Here is a 21,470-nt window from a genome sequence, read left to right on the forward strand (position 1 = left end):
ACTGGTTTGTCACAGCAGTTATACAGACAGCCTCCACTTGGAAGACAGCATCTTTCCTGAGCAGTCGCACATCTACATATTCTGCCATGACCTCTTAAAGTAATTGGTAGAACAGCGCGAATAAATGTAATGTGTTCCTTCTACCCAGAGTATTTGTAAATTAAATGTATTTTTGTCAGTCACTTCAAAGTTCTGCAACGTTAAAAAAAACACGAGAATCAATTTGAGTTTCCAGTTAAATAATAATAATTCATATTTCTTATGCTACTTTTATCACCTGCTCGTGACTATGATTATATATGCAAACAGCGGCCCCAGTCCACAAACCCCCCAACACCCACCACCCCACACGCACACGTAAAGCGCCTTTTCACTCGTAACAGTAACTCTCAGACTTTAAAGCAGTTTCATTTCCAAAAAACCAAAACAATTTCCCACGAAGTTGCACATGATACAAAGCAGAATTAGCTACTGTTTAAACGCTGTTTTTTTTTGTTTTGTTTTTAATTTTCTTAACTGAACATCATAAATAAATATTCAGACCTTGCCTTCGTAGCCTCCTTTTCCTAAGGCCAAAGATTCTGACTTTAGAGAAAATATCCACCAGGTTCCCATTGCAGAGACCCCGGTTCTTGCTGGGGCTACTTCTCCTCCGGTTAGCGGATGGGCGGTCCGTATGCTGTTCCCGAGCCTGTCTCTTTTGCCGGATCAAACCGCTGGCAATAGCCGCTGCCATGGCACGTAAAAAAAAAGTCACCTGTGAGATACAAACACTGACAGACAACGGGCTCCAAGAGTGAGGCTCCGGTCCAGAATACCTTTTCGGTCTCTGTAATCTTCACTGACCCATTGTTGACAGAAAAAGTAACTGAAGTCCTCGCTTCCACAATGAACAATATTTATATTAGGGTTTTCTTTATAAGCTCGTATGCAAGCTTTTACTGAGATCCCCTCTCTTTGTACTTTCCTTCGAAGGGTACATGTCCACATTTTCCCATTTTTAACTCGTTACAGGTGATATGTAAAGAAAAAGAAACACATCTCAAGTAAATAAATCCCCAACTTAAAAAGGAGGACGCCTCGATTTGTTAAGGTTTTTTGAAATACTGGTCATACTTGCATATATCCAAAGAGTCCCAAACAGACAATACTGTCTGCAGATAATTTAAATCGCAAGCCGATCTTCATTTAAAGCAGTTGGCATATTTGTGAACTGGTACATTTCCATTGATTGCTTGACTCCTTTTGTAGAATTCAGTACGCTGGATAGCGACACCCATCACGTCGCGTAAGATCAGGCACCTAACGAAGCAGATGCAATTGCTGATAGTTTAAACGGCTGGGCGCTCGTTTTGCCACGATGGTGAATATGTCTATTTATTTTTTAGATATTCATCAAGTTATCCTGCGAGCCACGCCACTTCGCTAAAAGACTGCGACTGCAAGTGACCGTCAACTCTGATCGGCTTGTCTTTGGCGTTGTCATCATCTTTATTGCCGGCCCAGACTCTAAATTGTTAACTTGACAGACAGCAAGAATAGCTCACCTGTGTTTCTGAAACTTCTCTGAAAGACAAAGGCATAAACGCATTTTGCTCTAACCGGTCTTAAGCTTGCACTTCACTCTAGGCATCATTTTAAAAGCACAAGGTTTCAAAATGAGATTTAATTCTTTAAGATTGACGAGCAAAATAACAACATCAGGCAAGCGGCGAACTAAGGATTTTGGAATCACATGTAATACAAACGGAACTGTCTCTTGTGAAAATGACGTCTGACCCGTGTGACTGCAGCGTGCAAATAAATAAACTTTAGGAGACTCCCAGGAGCGGAAGCGGCACCGAACCTTCTTATAAGACGCTGATTTAAAGGTAAGCACCGCTTATTTTCACAACGCCTGAAAAGAAAACGTGATGCTGGAGTTGTTTTGTCACATATCCTTCTCAGTTGTCCTGTATTTAATAGAAAAAAGGCTGTGCTTAAAAATTCCCGTCTTCTCCCTGTACAGCACACTGCTGACCGTCTAGAAGTCGAGTACATCAACAAGTCTTAGCCACTCACTCTTCCATTGTGTCTTTCTGCCGTCGTCATATTTATGTGAAATAAAGACACACAACACACAAAATTACATAGATATGTATATATTGAAGACCACCGCCAGTTATTTATCACAGAGAAGTAAATGAAGCCTCGGTCACAGGGATGCTCCTTTACAGGCAAAAGCCGGTAGGATTTGAAAACGAAAAAAAAAAAAACTCTCGTATTAAGCAGCTTCAGATGTGCATGAACAGTAGCTGACGCCCCCGCTTCAAACGTGAGCACAACAGTCTCGCTCAGATAATCGGTCACCTATTGTATGCATCGTAGACATTGTAAAAAGCAGTCCAACCTAAACGACCGACTGCCACTACGCGAATTCCGTTCTCCAGGGCACGAAATTAAATCAACAAAGCAGAAATGTAAGGCACCCCCTCAGTCGGTCAAAAATTTCAGTGTGAAAGCAATTGGCTCTTAAACGCAACACTTAGCTGGCCTACATTCACTCCTTTTCTTAACCGTTTAAATGCCTGTCTTTGCTAGGCATGTACATAGAAACATACGTTTTGTTACTGACAAGAAAGTATTTTACAAATTAATAAGAACATTCCAGAAAACGGATGGATGCCATTCAGTGTAAAGTATCATACAAATAGTTACACAAAAATGTACAGCTCTACTTAAAAGTCTTTTTTTTATTAAAATGGCACAACATTAATTCATAAAGCACACTTGCAGACCTATTATGTATTGTGACGCTATTTATAAAAAAGAAGATACATAAAATAAGACCACTAAGTTAAAAAACAAGCACACGTACATTCTCCAACGTGGGGGAATCCAATTTTGGCAGCATTCAGTACAAGGCGGGGCAGGACGGCAATTCATGGCAAAGCCCACTCACACTTATACTCTTACATGGCCAATTTGGAATTATCAACTAATGTAACGTGTATTATTATTATTATTATTATTATTATTATTATTATTATTATTATTATTATTATTTTTATTATTATCTGTAGTAGCAGTAGTAGTAGTAGTAGTAGTATTTCTGAAACACATTAAACGCAAAGTGATGAAAATTAACTGTTGACTTATTGTTGTGGTTTAAAAATGCACTATTTTGACTGACAAAATAAGAATAAATTTCAAGGCTGCTTTATAACACTAAATAAATATATTGTGATCTAAAGTATCACACAAGATTAGGGTGTATTGATCTTAACTTTTTTTACTGACCACAAGCTATATTTACAAATAATTTTAATATACTTTTGTTTAATTATCAGCCTTCTCCTGTACTTCAAATCATATTCGAGTGAAACATTTGTTTAACTGAAGCATCTTAGCGATTTAAAGTTTATTATTAATACCTGACTATAATGAATTATTCAAGGTGCCCTCTTACACATTCTATTAATTACTGTCTTTTGTACAGGGGAATTAAATGTACTGCTTGGCTGCTGTTAATGAGAATCAAAATAAGCTTGGCTGCAGTTAATGAGAATCAAAATAATCTTCTTAACGCTCCTTTCCGGTTTCTTTTTTCATGTTAACTGTTATTCTTCTTTAAATGCAGTTCTAAAGTTACATAGGCTCACCCCGCAGTACGTTTCAGCACCATTGACAGCCATTCCCATTCTATGGATTGAAGGGACCTGAACAAGCATTGAGCAAAAACATCGTCTGCCTGAAGAAAGGGAACCCGATTTATTTATATATTTTATTTTACAATGTGCACATCAAAAACTAAGTATTGTGTAGAATGAAAAATAAATCTGACCGACATACATTGTATCGGTAATTTTCCTGACAATTTGCTGAAATATGAAGAATGGCACTTTTACAATAAACTCTCTCATAATATAAAATGAGGGATTTTTCTCGCTTTATGTGTGCTATAATGGAGTTCCAATTTACATGCATTTCATGTATAAAAACACCAACGGAAAGAAGCGATGTAAACTCGAGAGAGCCATCTGCTGTTTCTTCGAGTAATACAATTTCCTGGCCCTCAGCCGACAGTAATAGCATTTACTGAGGGAATGCTAACCCCAATAAACACAAGTCTAGCGCTGCTTGTTGAATTGAAATGCGATCACTCGTAAGAGTCAAACTACAAGAGTTATGAAGAGTTATGTTTATCATTCATACAATGTTAAACAAAGATTTTTACTTTAAAGCTGAATAATGCATATTAAAAGACCGACGATTACAAAGATTGCGACTAATATTAATATTGCCGTTTTGCTTGTTAACTGCATTTGAAATTAATGCAAATAATGTGTTAATAATAAAGTATATAATTAAAACTTTAAGAATCTCGTTTAAAAATGCATAAATTGAGCAATGCATTATGCGTTAAGTCTTAATGATCTTGGCCAAAAGCTATTTTCCAGGCGCCCGTGCATATAATTTTTTAATTTATTTTAAGTGCTGTAAGTTCATGGTTTGGGGGGGGGGGGGGGGGGGGGGGGGGGGGGGGGGGGGGGGGGGGGGGGGGGGGGGGGGGGGGGGGGGGGGGGGGGGGGGGGGGGGGGGGGGGGGGGGTTGAAGTATTTGTCAGCTTTTTACTTCAGTATAGAAACACCATTTTTTATTTCCATCCGTGATCGCATTGCATGGTACAAATTTGCAAATCATAATATTATTAAAGAATTTTCAAAGCATATTAATAAATGAAAAAACGCATATGTTTACCTAAGGTCACTGGTTTGGTTAGCTTTGATTTGTAGTCACGTTTGCAGGAAAACAGAAAAGAAAGTAAAAAGTTTTTTAGTCGCAATTATTTATTTCACCACTAGTGGACACTGTCAGCTCAACAATAAAATCTTAGAGCTCTTTTCGCAGGAAGACAAAGATTTTCTAAGCTGATTATATATTCTCTAAATCCGCTTTAGGAGAATGCGAGCTCATAGATTTAATTGACCGTGTGAATATAAGCATTTATATTCCAGCAAGTAATCATCAAATAATGATTTAGTTTACTTATATACATGTCTAGCCTGCGTAAAGATTTTTCTAAATTAAATAAAGTATTCTAAAACAGTACTTCGTTTAAAGTGTCGTTGAATTTAAAGACAACTTATTCGACACGGCTGCCAGATGTCTGAAATTAAAGCGCAGTTTGCATGGGAAATGTTTAATCTTGGTGCATTCCGGACGTCCTTGAAATTGCAAGGTTTTCCCAAGGACAACCACAGGAAAAAAGGGACTGTGTGCTAAGCTCGGTGTAAACAACCTGTCACTTTGTTCAGTTTACATACTGCGGCTGCAATAAATATATGGTATGACAACTTTCTTTACTAATATTTGCTTACACGGCAAATTTCTTGACTAGTCCTTAGCATGTACTTTCAGAACCTGCTTTATCTAATTTCAGCTCATGGGGAGTGGAAGCCTATTAAGGCAGAATTGCTGGTGGGCAGGAATCAGCATCAGATATTGCGCCTCTTCCTGCGCAGTGGTTTGTGATACTTGTCAGAACTAGATTATACAAAATCAGATCACTAAGTTAGTTATATGTAATACTAGTATTGTGGTATGCAAGGAAAGTACATTTACATAAATGTTGGGCTTCATTATCTATCTATCTATCTATCTATCTATCTATCTATCTATCTATCTATCTATCTATCTATCTATCTATCTATCTATCTATCTATCTATCTATCTACTGTATCTGTCATTAGTCATTCATTTAATGTCTGTCTGTCTATGTATATATGTAACTTTTGCATTTTTCTAAAATAGACAAAAAACCAAACGACTTTGTGGGCACAACTTATTGATTCAGCTTGCCTTTTTAACAGTGTTATTAGTTTCATTTGGACATAAGGATTCTTACTCGCGCTTCACTGCTCCCAATAAAACAAGGCTGCACAGACGCCTCGCAAGATCTATGACAGCCTGCGTACTTGCGTACTTTTAATTTATGAGCTACAGTAACAGAAAATAATAACGAAATATAATAATCAATCAGGATAATGCCTCTTCTAATTATCATGGCAAATACACTCACACTACTTACTCATCTAGTGTACATGCATGCAAGCGCTGATTTTGAGAACAAAATCTAATGTTCATTTTCTCTGGCTGATTCCTTTTTGACTCACTCTCTATTAAGCAGTTACTGAGAACAACTTAATATCCACAAAAGAACCTGCATTAAAAAAGAAAGAAAGAAAGAAAGAAAGAAAGAAAGAAAGAAAGAAAGAAAGAAAGAAAGAAAGAAAGAAAACGCTAATAAGGTGAAATACGTGATTTGACTTTAAATTGTAGAAACTGCATTACAAGCAAATCTCCTCCTTAGTGCATAAATTATGTATAAACACAAACAATGCGGATAAACAAATAAAGACAAACTTCTTTTTATGCGCTTTTTACAGCTTCACCACGAGCTAACACGACATTAAAAGCTTTTTTTTACTGCTCCTATTTAATGAAATGTTGCCTTAAATAAATTTGTAAAGGAAGAAAGATAGAAGTGCTCCTAACTTTCATAAATCTGTTCATTATTTTTTAGGTGTGTGTAGATATGCAGTACAGGAGAATATAAAATATTCACCAAAATGTTTGTAAATGTGATCATTTAATGAGTATGAGATATTGAACATATACCTTTGTATTTATTGGATCTGTAAGAAGCTGGGGAAAACACAACAGTTGGATCAGAATGGCAGTGTTCTGGGTTTGAAAACCGAGTTGCCCAGAGTAGATTTTTCTACTGGCATGTACCATCAGAAAAAAAGCTCTGGGTGTGGTGGATGCTCTGATCTTAAAATAAGGACAGGCTACATTCATCACTACTACTCTTGATCTTCATGCAGACACCCTTTGGACAGTGCACTCCATTCCAATCCCCAGACTCTTACTCCATCAGGCATGATTCACCATGATGGTCTCCCTAGGGGAATACTTGTGGTGGAGATGTGGGGTGCTAAATTGATTTTACAACTTAGTGTGGTTGCTCAGTGGAAAAAAGGATACGGTAACAGGCATTGGTGTTTTTTTGGTATTGAAACTGTGGTGTGCATGCTTCTCTAACATAAGCATTACCTTACCAAACTAATAATGTATATCCCTTTTTTGTATATTCACACATCTTTAACGTCATAAAAAATCCATCCAACAATGGGATGCTGGTGCCTGGTCTGTCTCAGTTAGCATCAGACCATTGTGATACCCAATGGCATTGTCATCACTTGACAAAACAAAGCAATATAGACTCAAATGTTAAGTAAACTGAGAGCATCAGAACAGAGCAACAAGCCCTGAACTCTTCAAAATAATATCAAGTTGAGATCTGAAGGCCCTTAAAGCCCTACTCTCTGCCATACAACTTGATAGTTTATTCTGTGTGCTTATGGTTTTCTGTTTGGAGAATAACATGTATGTAGCTCTGCGTATTTCACTTTTGGCTCTGTGTGAGAATTTGTCTTCTGTAATACATTAGTGTGTTCTCCTGAGTTTGTTTCCTGCATTGCACATAATGTTATTGGGATAGGATCTGGCCCACTCAAGCTGTATACTGGGTTTGATAATAGATAGATGGATTGGCACTATTCATGGAGGTCAGCTTTGTCTTTCTTAATGTCATTTTCTAACCAGCTTAATCCTAAATAGGGTCACAGGGGGGCTGGAGCCTATCCCATCTAGCATAGGGTACAAGGCAGGAACAAACCCTGGACAGGTCGCCAGTCTATCACAGGGTGAACACACACACATCCCAACCACACACTCAATTTAGCATCTAGCAGTCCTAACCTGCATATGTTTGGACTGTGGGAGGAAACTCAAGCAGGCACGGAGAGAACATGCAAACACCAAGCAGGTAGGGTCCAGAATGTGAACCCTTATTGCAAGGCACCACTTTCTTGATGTGATTATACTGATACATATTTTGCAATATTGTAAACATATCTATCTATCTATCTATCTATCTATCTATCTATCTATCTATCTATCTATCTATCTATCTATCTATCTATCTATCTATCTATCTATCTATCTATCTATCTATCTATCTATCTATCTATCTATCACCTAACCTAACCTGCATGTCTTTGGACTGTGGAGTACCCAGATGAAATTCACGCAGACACGGGGAGAACATGTAAACTCCATGCAGGGAGGACCCGGGAAGCGAACTCGGGTCTCCCAACTGCGAGGCAGCAGCGCTATCCACTGCACCACTGTGCCACTGTAAATATATCTTCATGCTGAAAACACATTTACTATTTTTTTACACCATTATTGAAAAATGATTGCCGTTGCTCTGCTACAGAAACCCAATCTATTGAAATATAGTGTAATTAAATTTTAGTTGTATTAAGAGAAATCCCTACAATATCACTGAAGTGTGAAAGTGGAGAGCAGAGCACAAGCTCTCAATTTCAAATGCTTGCAACTGTTAGTTTGTATTCATCTTGGCAGTTACTGCAGCAAACAAGATGTGTGTGTGTTTGTAATGGTACTGTGTAATAACATGCATATCACCTGTGGCAGGCAGCTGGCTTCCATGCCCAGCTGGGACGCCCCTGCACACTATTTTCAGGGAGAGCAGCCCTGGACACTGCAATACCTCCCCCTGGACGCTAGATGGCCGCCCTCCTGGGGTGCAGCAGTGCCTCGGTTTCCCACAGGGCTCCCTGGGAATTGGAGTTGGGTGCAGCCCTGTTGGGTCCCGCAGGCACCACCAGGGGGTGCTGTGTTTGTTTGGGATTCCTGAGCCCATGTGGGCAGCAAATGCAACACACCTGGAAGTGCAGCCGGAACTTGGTGATCAAACACCTGGAGCACTTCCGGGTAAACTATAAAAGAAGCCAGCGACCACCACTCAGTGGCCAGAGTCGGGTGGGAGGAGGGCAAAGCTTGGTGAGGAGGAGTCGTGGTGGAAGAAGAGAGTGTATTGTAGTGGTGCTTAGTACTGTTCTTGGGACTGTGTATTGCCTGTGGGTCACGGGGAAGATGTGCGTCCACAGGGGAAGAATAAAAAGGTTTATTTATTTTTATATGTGCTTCCGGGTGAATCTGTGTCAGGTCGGGCGCAATATAGCGCCTTTTCTTACACATTTTTGACAACAATTAGAAGAAAGTGTTTACTCTTCTTGGAATCGCACACAGTTGTCTTCATTACTTACCCCTATGTTGATTACCCCACAGTAATGTCTAAATGTGACTAAAATCTTCTAAACTTTACAGCACCTACAGTACACAGAGCATGCATTGAAAAACATGAGAAGAGTCCTGTTTTCCTTTTTTCCTCTTTGTTAAAATATGAATAGTGTTCAGAATTGTCACCTGAGAGCCCTTGATCTATTGACACAATATTTAATCATTTCCACTCACTTCATTTTTTTTTTGTTTTTTTTTTTCTTCTAGCTTCAGAAGCATTTAAGGCTCATGTTAAATGATAACTGAGCCAATGTTGAAGCTGACAGAGATGAAAGTGATTTTCTTGCAACAAACCATTCATCACCAGCAGTCGGGAGGAAAACAGAATGATCAAAACCAAGCTTCTCGGTGAGAGTCAGGGTTCGCAAGCACAAAGTTGAACAAGAGCTCTATTAACACCACATTTTAGAGTTTCATCCTAAATATAATGAGAGCTCCACTCAAGGACTATTCAGCATCAACAAAAGGCAGTCATCCAGAGCAATTTGTTTGAAAGAGAATTCTCAAAAGTATTAAACAACAGAGGAATGGCTGGTGCTTTGAAATCGTAAGATTAATTGTTACATCATTGTCCCTGAGAATATAATATTGTGTTTTAGTGACTACTGCAGTTGCTGTAAAAAACTGTCTTTATTCATATTTTTTTTATTTATATGAGGGCTATTGTTATATATTTAAGATTTCAGATTGGGAAAAACTTTGTCACCCCATTTATGTAAGTGTGAAAAGTATGCATTTATAATGTTAATGAATTTTATATTGTGATGATTTCTTTATGATGGTCGTTAAGTTGCTTTGTTTTACTGTGTGTTTATGTACGTAAATATTGTATTCTTGTTTACTATTATAACAGTACAGCTGTAAAAATGCTCAAAGTTGTAAGTACTGCTACTTAATTAAATTACAGTCACCAGGGTTTTCTGTGTAGAGTTTGCAGTTCTCCCTGTATCTTTGCAGGTTTTCCTCCAGGTACCCCTGTTTCCTCTCATTTCCACAAAGTTAAAGCTTCAGCAGTGACTTTAAGTTGACCCACGTGAATTGAAGTGTGTGAATGAGCTTGGTGTCCAGCAGGGAGCATATGTGTTACGAATGGCCCAGGTTCGATGCTGGAAAATCCACTGTGGAAAGGTAGTTCTGCTTACAACACCACCTCAAAGGCAAACATAACAATATTCACAACAATTAGTTACAGCACAAATAATAATTTTATGCTTAACTTGTCTTATATATAAACATCTACGTGTGGAAGTGTGTGTGTCTGTCTATCTGGAGTGGAAGTGCGAGGCTACAGCATGAAGCTCAAAGAGCCGACAAGGCGGCCCCAAGTTAACGAGTCGGAAGAAGAAAGAAGTACGAGGCTACAGCATGAAGCTGAAAGAAAGCGACACTGTCGCCAAAGTGAAACTACCGAGGACAGACAAACGAGAAAGAAACTCGCTTAGCCACTGATAGACAAGCGAGGTAAGCACGTCCGCAAAACTAAACCGCCGGCTGTGCATTTCAATTTTTATTTCTGACGATTTCAATACTTTCTAGGATCCCTGGCTTTTTATAGCACATGCTTACACAGCTAGTATTAAATAATCATGTAGAATGCAGTTCATGTCAGCCTCTGCCAGGAGACCCTTCATGAAAATCGGTAGGGTAAATGTTGCTATACAAGATGCCTACTACTCCTTGTATCTCTCTGTTAGCTGAGATGCTAGCGGTGCTCCAGCTGTTGTCTTGTAAAGGTGCTGTCAGACTATGCAGAGAATTTTGGAATGTACAAGATTATAAAGTGGCACAATTCAGTGGGTGTGGTGGTCCAGCTTGTGAGGGTTTAAGCAGTTGCGAGTGTGCTGACACAGTCTGTATTATATTCAGGATAATACTGGGCTGTTTACCTGTAATTGTTGTATATACCAGTCATTTTTCTTTCTCTCAAAATCTGTTTTTGACAGAAGTTTGCATCTTAAATTTAAGAGAGTCTTAAATTGGAAGCAATATGGTATATTGCATACAGTGTGCATGAAAAAAATTATTAAACAGTTTATATAAATAAGGGCAAAGCAGGTAGACCACAATGACATACTGAATATTGTTTGAAATTCACTGCTGCCTACAAGCCCTATGAAGGGCTGGTGCATATCCAAAGCTAGTTCTTGTCTTGCTCCTGAAGTTATTAAGAAAAGCCCTGTTCCCTCTAACGCTAACTGATAAAAAGATAGTTTCATAGCCTGAACAGAGTAAATATGCTGTAGTGTTGGATGCACAGGGGTTCAAATAATCCCATGTACGAATACAGAAATTGACCAAAAAGATCAGGTAAGGCCCAAGGGGCATACTGACATGTATTGTGTTGCTGATTTTGCAAGTGTTTGCCAAATAAACTAGAGATGTTACCTACACAGTTTGTTTTAAGTAATGTTTTGAGTTAACCACTAGTTCATTGCAAACTGAGTTAGCTAACAACTAAAAGAGTTGGAATACCTCAATATGCCTTTGCATTTATCATGTTAAAATATGCCTCCTCTTGATGTTTGTATTTGTTTATACATTTGTGTATGTTGTGAGAGGTTATCCAGCAGGAAAGGTGTAGCACAAGCAGGCCAGGAGAGAAGGCAGAGAGAGACTATACTAGTAGCCTTAGAAAGGCAATATTTAGAACCAATGGAGTCTTGCTAGAGCCTCCACAGAGAGATCAAAAGCAGAAAAGGCTAACAGAAAGACCAGATGGCCAAGTAGCTTGTTCCCTTGTGTGTTATTTTGTAATAAACACACCCTTTTCTCTCCGTTTTGTACTTTTCGCTCTCGTCCATGCCACAGTTTCTGTAATTCTCCATTCCCATCTCAAGGCTGCAGGGTCAAATGGAATCAGCGCCAGGAAGCTGAAAACATGTGTCAGCCAGCTCATTGGGGTCCTTCAGGACCTGTTTTCCCTTTTCCTGAGTTTGCAGAATATTCCATTTCAGTGGAAAATATCCTGTGTGGTCCCAGTGGCAAAATAAAGAGCATTCCAGTGATTTGAAGGACTTCAGACAGTTGCTCTTACTTTATAGATCATGATGACCTTTGAGATCCTGGTCCTGAGACAGCTCTGACCCCTGGTTTCAGAAAATCTTGATCCTCTGCTGTTTGACTATTACGCAACCATAGGTATGGTCAGTGCTTTTTTTTATAAACATAAAGGTGGTGGCACACATAAGTTGCATTTGAATGAAGTTTGAGGTACTGTGGCACAATGTCAGCACTGCTCACAGCTAGGAGAACATGCATTCGCATCCCAGTTTGCAAACCGCCTTGCATAGTGAGAAAGCGCTATATAAATGTAACAAATTATTATTATATTGAGGCCAAGAGTAACAGCGCTACTTGTTTTGTTTATTTGGTGAAACAACATTTAAAATATGAAATTGGCAAATTGTCAAGTGTAGCGTACTGCATAATATTGTGATTGACAGCTTAAAATTACAAACACAGAATTTCCAGAATCAAAGAATACCAACCTCAAGTTAATAACGAGCACTACATTCTACAAAAAACTTATTAAGTAATCCCACAAAGCAATCAATGCTTAATTTGATTACATTTGAAAGAAAATTCCAAACTTTTGCATGTTTTCATCAAACGCAGTCCTCCTAATTTGTTCTTTGCTTTGAGTGTCAATGGCTGATCGTCACCCTTATAACAACTATGAATTAACATATCTCACAGGATTGAAGTATGTGAGTGGAGGGCCAACCAATCAAATAACGAGAAGTGCAGAGATAGTGCTTATTAGTAATGAGGCTTACATCGGAGTAACAATTGACAAAACTGGAATACAACATAGAGCATATAATGCCACAGATCAGACAGTTTTTCAATGAGGTACTGATAGAATCCGTGAATCGCGTTTCTTTCGGGTATAACTGTTGGTACATTGTACTGGCGTGTACCATCAGAAAAAAAGCCCTGGGTGTGGTGGATGCTCTGATCTTAATATGATGGAAAAAAATGAGGACAGGCTACATTCATCACTACTACTCAGTGCACTCCATTCCCATCCCCAGACTCTTACTCCATCAGGCATGATCCACCATGATGGTCTCTCTAGGGTGATACTTGTGATGGAGATGTGGGGTGCTAAATTGATTTTACAACTTAAGGGTGGTTGCTCAGTGGAAAAAGGGATATGGTAACAGACATTGGTGTTTTTGGCATTGAAACTGTGGTGTGTATGCTTCTATAACATAAACATTACCTTACCTGACTAATAAAGTACGTATATCCCTTTTTGGTATGTTCACACATCTTTAATATCATATAAAATCCAACCAACAATGGGATGCTGGTGCCTGGTCTGTCTCTGTTAGCACCAGACCATTGTGTCATCACTTGAGAAAATACAGCAATATAGATTTAAATGTTAAGTAAACTGAGAGCCTCACAACCATCTCATACTTCCAAAAAATCTATTGGCTGTGAACTGCCTAAATTGAAACAGAAAAAACCTCAAGTTTGGTACAGAATTGCTTAAGGCCAAAAAAGGATGAGCCACAGTAACATGGACATAAAACTCTGACTATACACACTGCACATCGGGTAATAGCACTAACTACCACAGAGCCAGGTGTTTGCTAGTCAGAGTGAGGCAAATAATTTAAAAAACTGTTTTTTACATAGATACCTGTTCTTTCAACAAAAGGAGCATCATACTGCTCACTCCTTTGCACAAAAGAGAATGAGCACACCTAATATTTATTTCCAAATTTAGCACGTTCCTAATCACTGGTGAGTAAAAATCAAGATGTATTATGTCTCATCCTCAACATTAATCTTTTGGTTGTTTTTTTATTTTTTCAAATATATATTTTTTTCAAATATTTTTTGTCCTTAATCACAGTCCTGCAGAGCCGCAGTGGCTGCAGGTTTTTGTTCTAACCTGGTTGCTTAATTAGAAAGCAATTCTCAACAATAACTTAATTTCATGGCTTGTTAGTGCTTTAACTCTGCTATGTCAGGTAATTCTCATATCCTAGATTTTCTTCCCCTTTCTAAGGATATCATCCAAATGATTTGAAGGCTAAAATGGATGAGTAATTCTCAGTCCTTCACTTTTTTCTCTTCACTTTCCTTCCAAGTATTTAATTAAACCCAATAGTGCATGATAAATACACACAGGTGTAAATGGTAACAAGCTAAATGGAGAAATGATGGTCTCTTTTGTCATTTGCATGTTACTGGCAATCAGCAGCCATTAAAAACCAAGAATACAGCTGTTTAAGACTAAAATAGGCAATAAGGGTTCAAAATCTTAATAAGCGAGACGACTAAAATGAAGAAGAAGTGTTACTTGAGCAATAAGTGCTTCTTATTAAGCAACTGGGTTGGAGCAAAAACTTGTAGCCAGTGTGGCCCTCCTGGACCGTGATTGAGGACCCCTGCTCTAAAGGATCAAATGGTACCACACTTTTCAGAAGTGCAAACAAGTGATTTAAGAAAAAAAAGAAACAATGATCATAAAAGGCTCTCGTTTTATAACAGATGATGACTTTCAGGCTCTATCAGTAAACTAGAAAGTTCAGATTGCACATGTGCACACAAAACCAAGAGTATAGAAAACATTACAGAGCCAATTGGTCCAGCTTGTCAGCTGGAAACAGACTTGCAACACCCAGCATGAAGACAATTTCAAATACTACAAGAACGAAAATTTATACTGGATAAGTAATAACACTGAGTATGTGATAGAAAATTGTAAAGAAAAATGCTTAAGAAGACAAAGCTGAGAGTTGTTATAAACATTTTAATAAGTCAAAGTATTAGGGAAGCTTATTGCTTATCATGTACAACATCTGGTAGGGCTGTGCTAGACTGTCCCAGAAATCACAATCAGAATCACACATTTATTTATTGGCCAAGTACGCTTGCATAGAAGATATTCACAGTTTTTGACTATTCTCCAAGTATAGCTACCTGACAAGCATACATATAATAATTCTTTGCATTTATATAGCGCTTTTCTCACTACTCAAAGTGCTCAGCAATTGCAGGTTAAGGGCCTTGCTCAAGGGCCCAACAGAGCAGAGTCCCTTTTGGCATTTTACGGGATTCGAACCGGCAACCTTCTGACTGCCAGTGCAGATCTCTAGCCTCAGAGCCACCACTCTGCCACGTACTGGTAAGTACATTCCTAAGATAACTACAAGAAAGACAATGTAAACATATGCATACAAAGTGCAAGACAGATCTAGAAATATGGAAACATGCTGTATATGCATTAACTGTATGCAAGAAGATTGAGAGATATGGGGGGATTTGTCCATACTGAGCAAGGGCAGCCAAATTAAACATTTGTGAGCTTGATGGCCAGTGGAAAGAAACTGTTCTTTTACCTGATAGTTTGGTCTGTAACATCTGGCAGATCATAAAGGTTGTGGCCTGGATGTGCGGGGTCAGTGATGAATTTCCCTGCCCGCTTAATGATTGTGGAATCGTACAGGTCCTGTAAGGTTGGAAGATTGGTGCCAGTGATTTTTTTCGGCATACCTGACTATTTGTTGTTACCTGTTCTTGTCTTGTGTACTGTAGTTGCTGATCCAAACCACACTATGATGGATGGCTCAATGATTGCTGTGTAGGACAGAATTTAGCAGCTTCTCTGGTAGATTGAACTCCATCAGCTGTCTCAGGAAGTACATCCACTACTGTGCCTTTTTTATTATGGAGTCAATGCTGGTCTTCCATTTCAAGTCCTGGGTGATTATACAACCCAGAAACATGGAGATTTCCACAACTTTCACCTTATTGATAAGTATGGAGAGGGCAAGTATTATTGAGAGGCCACTCCTGAAGTCCACAGTCATCTTCAAAGCTTTGAATGTGCTTAGCTCCAGATTGTTCTCAGCACACCAAAGGAACAGCTGCTCAACCTCCCTTCGGGATGTAGATTCGTCACACTTCCTGATGAGTCCAATAATGGTTATGTCACCCACATATTTGAATCCTCATATTTGCAGTCATTAATATAGAGCGAGAAAAGCATTGAGGAGAGCACACATCCCTGAGGGCACCAGCTCTGATTGTACAGGAGCTAGTGGTGAGTTTCCCCAGTTTCACCTGCTATTTCCTATTTATCAGGAAATTGGTAATCCAATGGCAGATGGAGATAGAAACAGAAAGCTGAGTGAGTTTAGAGTGGGGGAGTTCCAGGATAACTGTTTTAAGCACTGAGCTGAAGTCTACAAGCAAAATCCTTGCATAGGAATATGGGTTGTCAAAATGATGCAGGATGTAATGCAGACCCATATTGACTGCATCAAGCACTGAGCTGTTTGCTCAGTAGGCAAACTGAAGGGGGTCCAACAGAGGAACTATCATGTCCCCTAAGTGAGCTAACACAGGTCTACCAAAGGGCCACAGTTGTCAAAGCAACAGGCCTCTAGTCATTCAGTGCAAGTATGTGGGATTTTATGGAGATTGGTATCATTGTGATGTGTTCGAAGTATAAGGGAACCTCACACAGCACTAATGACTTGTTGAAAATCCATTTAATGACAGGGGCCAGAAACTCCACTGCAAAGGGGGAATTTCATAGATTTGCTTATATCTACTTCATCTTTATTTCCTTCACTGCATCAACCTTATCTTTCACTGTATGTTTTTCCTTGAATGTGATGAGTTGGAGTGGTATTGCATATCTGATGTATCATATGCTGCATTCTTGAGCAAAGTGTAGCAGATTGACGGAGTGAATGAAGCTCAGTGAAGAGCACATGTTCCTCAGTAATAACAGCTGTGGTTAATCTGGGCAAATAACTACTAGTTTTTTCCCCAGATTCTTTTTTCTAGCTTAGTCACTACTTTTTAATACCATTATTTACCATAAAAGTATGCAATAATTATATATTTGAACTTAAGTATCAATTGCTAAATCCAACATATCTGTAGCATTGCATATATCAATACTAATATGCATATGTGCAAAACAAACTGATGTAATTATTACAAAGCAATTATATAACACAATTCCATTTTACATACTGTATGCTATGTACACTGACAAGGGTGTGATTGTCTTCACAAGTCCACCAGGACTAAGCCAAGAGGTTTGCAGAAGATGGTTTTAAAAGAAGACAGAAATTCTCACATGTCTGTCTACTTCCTCTCTTCCCACTGACACTCCCACTTTTGGTGCCTTTAAAAGGATCTCCATCATGGGTAGGGAAGGACATTTTGTTTTTTCCATTTGGTTCAATGGATTTTTTTCCTTGGCTGTTCTTTCTTGTTTTTGGGAACACAAAGGTTTTACCACTGTAATATGAGTGTATCTTTGAATGAAGAGTTCATTGCTGTATGTGTTTTGTTCTCTTAAATAAAATAATACATATGTTACAAAGAAAAGACTTCTGACAAGCTTAATCGCGATCCTTGATGACCAGTAAAAAAAAAAAAAAAACTGTTCTGACATTATTGTGCAAAAGATAACACTAGTGAATATCCTTGCACATCTTTCAATCTTTCTAAATTTATATTCCATCAGAAAAAGGGGTTTCTGTCACTTGAAACCCCAACCATGTTTCAGTTCTTTTAGTGCTTTCTTTAAAATATACAGTATCATAAAACTTACAGCAGCAGAATTTGAAGGCCTATTATGTATGTGCATATTGAGTAGGCATGACCTTTTCACAGTTGTTTAAAAATGTAATACTATCAAATTTATACCAAGTTTGCTGTTCTTCACCTGCCAGTGCACACAGGCTTATCTCCTGTTGTCAATTTAGAACCTTGAATTCTGCAGATTTGGTTGGAGGTACAGGGAGGGGGAGTCTGGGGGGCATTTTGGCTACTGGTGTTGTGGGGTGGGCACAACACAATAGCTTTTATTTTACAATATATAGCAATTATTTTTTGTTTCTTTAAGAATGTTGACTTTTTTGTGTCTTTCAAGAAAGATTTGATAAAAAAAATAGATTAGTATTGTATGATGTTCAGGAGTCTTAATTTTGTCTGAATATTTCATGATTATTGTACTAAACAATTCATTAAAATGACAAAAGATTTTTCCCATGCAGTTTGAAAGTGATAGCATGTATAATGTAATTAAGTAATATTTGAATATTAGTGTTTTATGGAATGTTGATATTACCAGGCATTCTGTTTCAACTTCCAGTAAGTCTATTTTTTGTCCTTCAGTCATGATGGCTACATGGAAGAGCTGATTATATCCAGATCCTATCAGAAAAGACTTATTTAATGGCCCTGAGTTTATCATCACTTGGTGACTTAATTTAACAGGTCTATGTTGATTACTTACATTTTCAACCCATTAGATGGATAGCATAGCTAGTGATTCAATAAGCACAGAAACTAGTAAAAGATACTCAGGGTTGGAGAAAAATGAACTGACCTTTTTTGATATATGGGTTACTTACTTTGAATGGTGTCCATCACTCTTGTGTCAACTGCTCCTACAGATAGGTACACAATAATGTGTTCAAGATGCTGTTTCCTTCCTGATCCTGACATAAACTTGTTTAATGTCAAATCCATCTTACTTGCCTTATACTGAAAATACACTTTGCTTCTTCTTGATGATATAAGTCTGTGAAGAAAGTCAGTGTTGCCAAGATTTTTGCCATAAATAATTTTTTCAAAATGAAATTATAGTTTTTGTTATTTGTATTTTGATGTTCAGGGACTACTATACAAAATTTCTCAGTTTCCAACATGGGCATATCAGCTATAAATCAAACTCATATTTTTTTTTCCTCTTTTGGGATGCACTCTAACCATCAAACTCTTACGTACTATCTTAAAGATGATGAGTAATAGATGGGATTGCAGCTAAGAATAAGGTAATTTTCCATTAACAATTAAAAACAGATTTTTAGAAATATTAAATTAACATTCTGTTCACGTTTCATATCTCTTCTATTATAATAAAAAAAATCCTGGAACAGGACGAGTCTTTTTAGCCTGGGACGAGACGTGACTTTTTCAGAGAGACACTTTCACGTTCTGCAAGACGAGACTTTGCGGCAAGAGATTTAACCATGCCCGGGGCCAGAAATAAAAGACAAAGACTAGATGACAAACTAGAATGTCGTAAAGAATTCAAAAACATTGGTGCGATACACATGCATAGCAGGTTAGAGATAACGAAAGTACTAAAATTCGAAAGTCTCAAAAAAATGAGAGTAAAGATCACATTAGCGCAAATAAATGGAAATTATTACTTGTTTAAATAAAGCAACAGCAAAAAGAGATAGAAATATATTGTTCGGATTTAAACTTTACGTCGGAGACTTGTAGAACGTCGAATTCGTGTTGCCATCAGGGAAAAGTAGTGTTTTTTTTTCCAATGAAGAGGCGTATCCACAAGAATTAAAAGATTTGTTGTTTGGTGAAAGTGAAGTTACGCGAAATGGCTGGCGCCTAGCGCAGGCCGGGGGAGTTGGCAAGCGAAGCCCCCTACTCATTGAAAATTATTATGAGTTTAGCACCTTTAAAAATCCAACCAACTGTTAACAGTTACAATTTCTGTTTGAGGTAATGACCATAGGCCCTAGTAAATGTTATAATAAGTCTATATGTGAAAAGACTTAAGATCTTTGTTAAATTATGTCTTGTTCTGTTTTATGTTTTAAAGAAATTGAAAGAAAAGGAGATTTTGGCCTTTTTTTAAAATGGCCATTCTGTGGGGCAAACAAGACGAGAGCCAAAAGCCAAATTTGTTTCACTCAACTTGTCGTTTACAATTTCAATGAAGTAATTAAAAATTTAAAAATAGCATGTAAGATACTAAAAGAATTTAGTTAGGGTTCAGACAGTCCAACACTATGATGAAAAACACATAAAAGGTATGTTTTGAATCATTATTAAATTAAGAACTTTTTCATCAGTTAACTCACACCCGGGAACATCACAATTCGAAGATTTGAAATTGTGGTGAACTGCAAATGGTCAGCTGCGAAGCTGCAACATCTGGCTCAGAAGTGGTCTGCTTGCAGAGCATGAGCTAATAGAAGAACTCAGCCACACAAATACCACTTCTGAACGTTAAGAGCAGAGTGCTTCCTGGGCACAACGTCCCACTACGCTCCACAGGTCCACAGTGCAAATGCCATCCTCATCACCAAATGTATTGCTTTGGACTTGCACCACAAAGCATTTCACTGCAAACATTTTCACTGTGCTGAACCTCCGGTAGTCAGTCACGAACCCATAACATCTGACTCAGAAGCAGTCTCCTTACAACATGACGTGACAGAAGAATTCCTAGTCTCAATTCCTAGTCTCAGCCACACTCTTCTGCAAGAGAGAACACATGGACAAAGGAAAGGCCCCCAAACCAGTTGCTCATAGCACTAATAAGCCAGAACAGCTTTCAACAGCAGGATGCCTATCTTATTTGTTGCCTCTCTCCAAGAAACAAATCCATCTGACAGTCCCTGATGTGGATGTCTGTGATGCACAGGTAAGCATCAAAATGTAAGCTGACACCAGACAAGAAGCTTTCCAGTCTAGAAGGACACTTTGCAGGAAGATAAAATGTTATGATCAATATTTATTTCTGTCACTTTTCTGCTGGTGGTGCATACAAGATAAACTCCTGCAGCCTTGAAATACATGCTACACAGTCGCCTGGAGTGTTGCTCTGATAGGAAGATTTTCTAAAAGGAGCCCATAGTGTAAAGCCCTAGCAAACCATAGCACTAACCAGTAAAGGAACCTATAGAGCAGGTCTGAACTGAGCTTGCAAGGACTGCCTTTACCTGCTAGATCCTGTACGGGCAGGCAAGCCCTGCTAAGTCGTGTATTCCTTTTGAACCACAATACGTCATGTTGATGAAAAGAAAACAAAGCAGAAATGAAAAATAACACCCGAGAAAACACAATAGAAAAATCACTCTCTTAACTGAAATGTTTTTGTCTTTGTGTTTAGACAGCATTAACATTTTATGTTATGCATTATATGCATTGCTGCCTTAGGCTTCCAGTGTCTGAGGTTTACATCCTAGACTGGTCAATTTTTATGTGGAACTTGCGTGTTCTTCCAGTGTCTGAACTGTTTCCCTTCTCCCATCCCAGATTGACGGGTAAGTGGCAATTCTAAAAATGTCAAAACTGATCGCGCTGTGCAAGTTACTAATACCTTATTCAGTGTCAGTTCCTGCCTTTCTAATGTTGTTGTCAGGATTGGCTCTCTTCCCCCAGACTGTAAGCTTTATTATGTGGGTTAACGAATGCTATGTATTAGTATATTTTGTAGGACTAAGTCTTTATTT

The 21,470-nt window shown here is 38.3% G+C and overlaps 1 protein-coding gene across 2 annotated transcripts in view; it reads right to left on the reverse strand.

The window, feature by feature from the left end:
* Positions 1–21,470, reverse strand: part of fgf14 (fibroblast growth factor 14) — an 809,830-nt gene that overhangs the window by 360,542 nt on the left and 427,818 nt on the right. The window contains exon 1 of one of the 2 annotated variants that reach the window (XM_028799975.2): positions 544–1,716. The exons of the other annotated variant lie outside the window; for it this stretch is intronic. Coding sequence (XP_028655808.1) covers positions 544–736 — 193 coding nt within the window. The 5' untranslated portion in view covers positions 737–1,716. Of the gene's footprint in view, positions 1–543; positions 1,717–21,470 lie in introns of those variants that run through there. 2 annotated transcript variants of the gene reach the window in all.

This window comes from Erpetoichthys calabaricus, chromosome 4 (assembly GCF_900747795.2).
Source record: "Erpetoichthys calabaricus chromosome 4, fErpCal1.3, whole genome shotgun sequence".
Taxonomy (NCBI): Eukaryota; Metazoa; Chordata; class Cladistia; order Polypteriformes; family Polypteridae; genus Erpetoichthys; species Erpetoichthys calabaricus.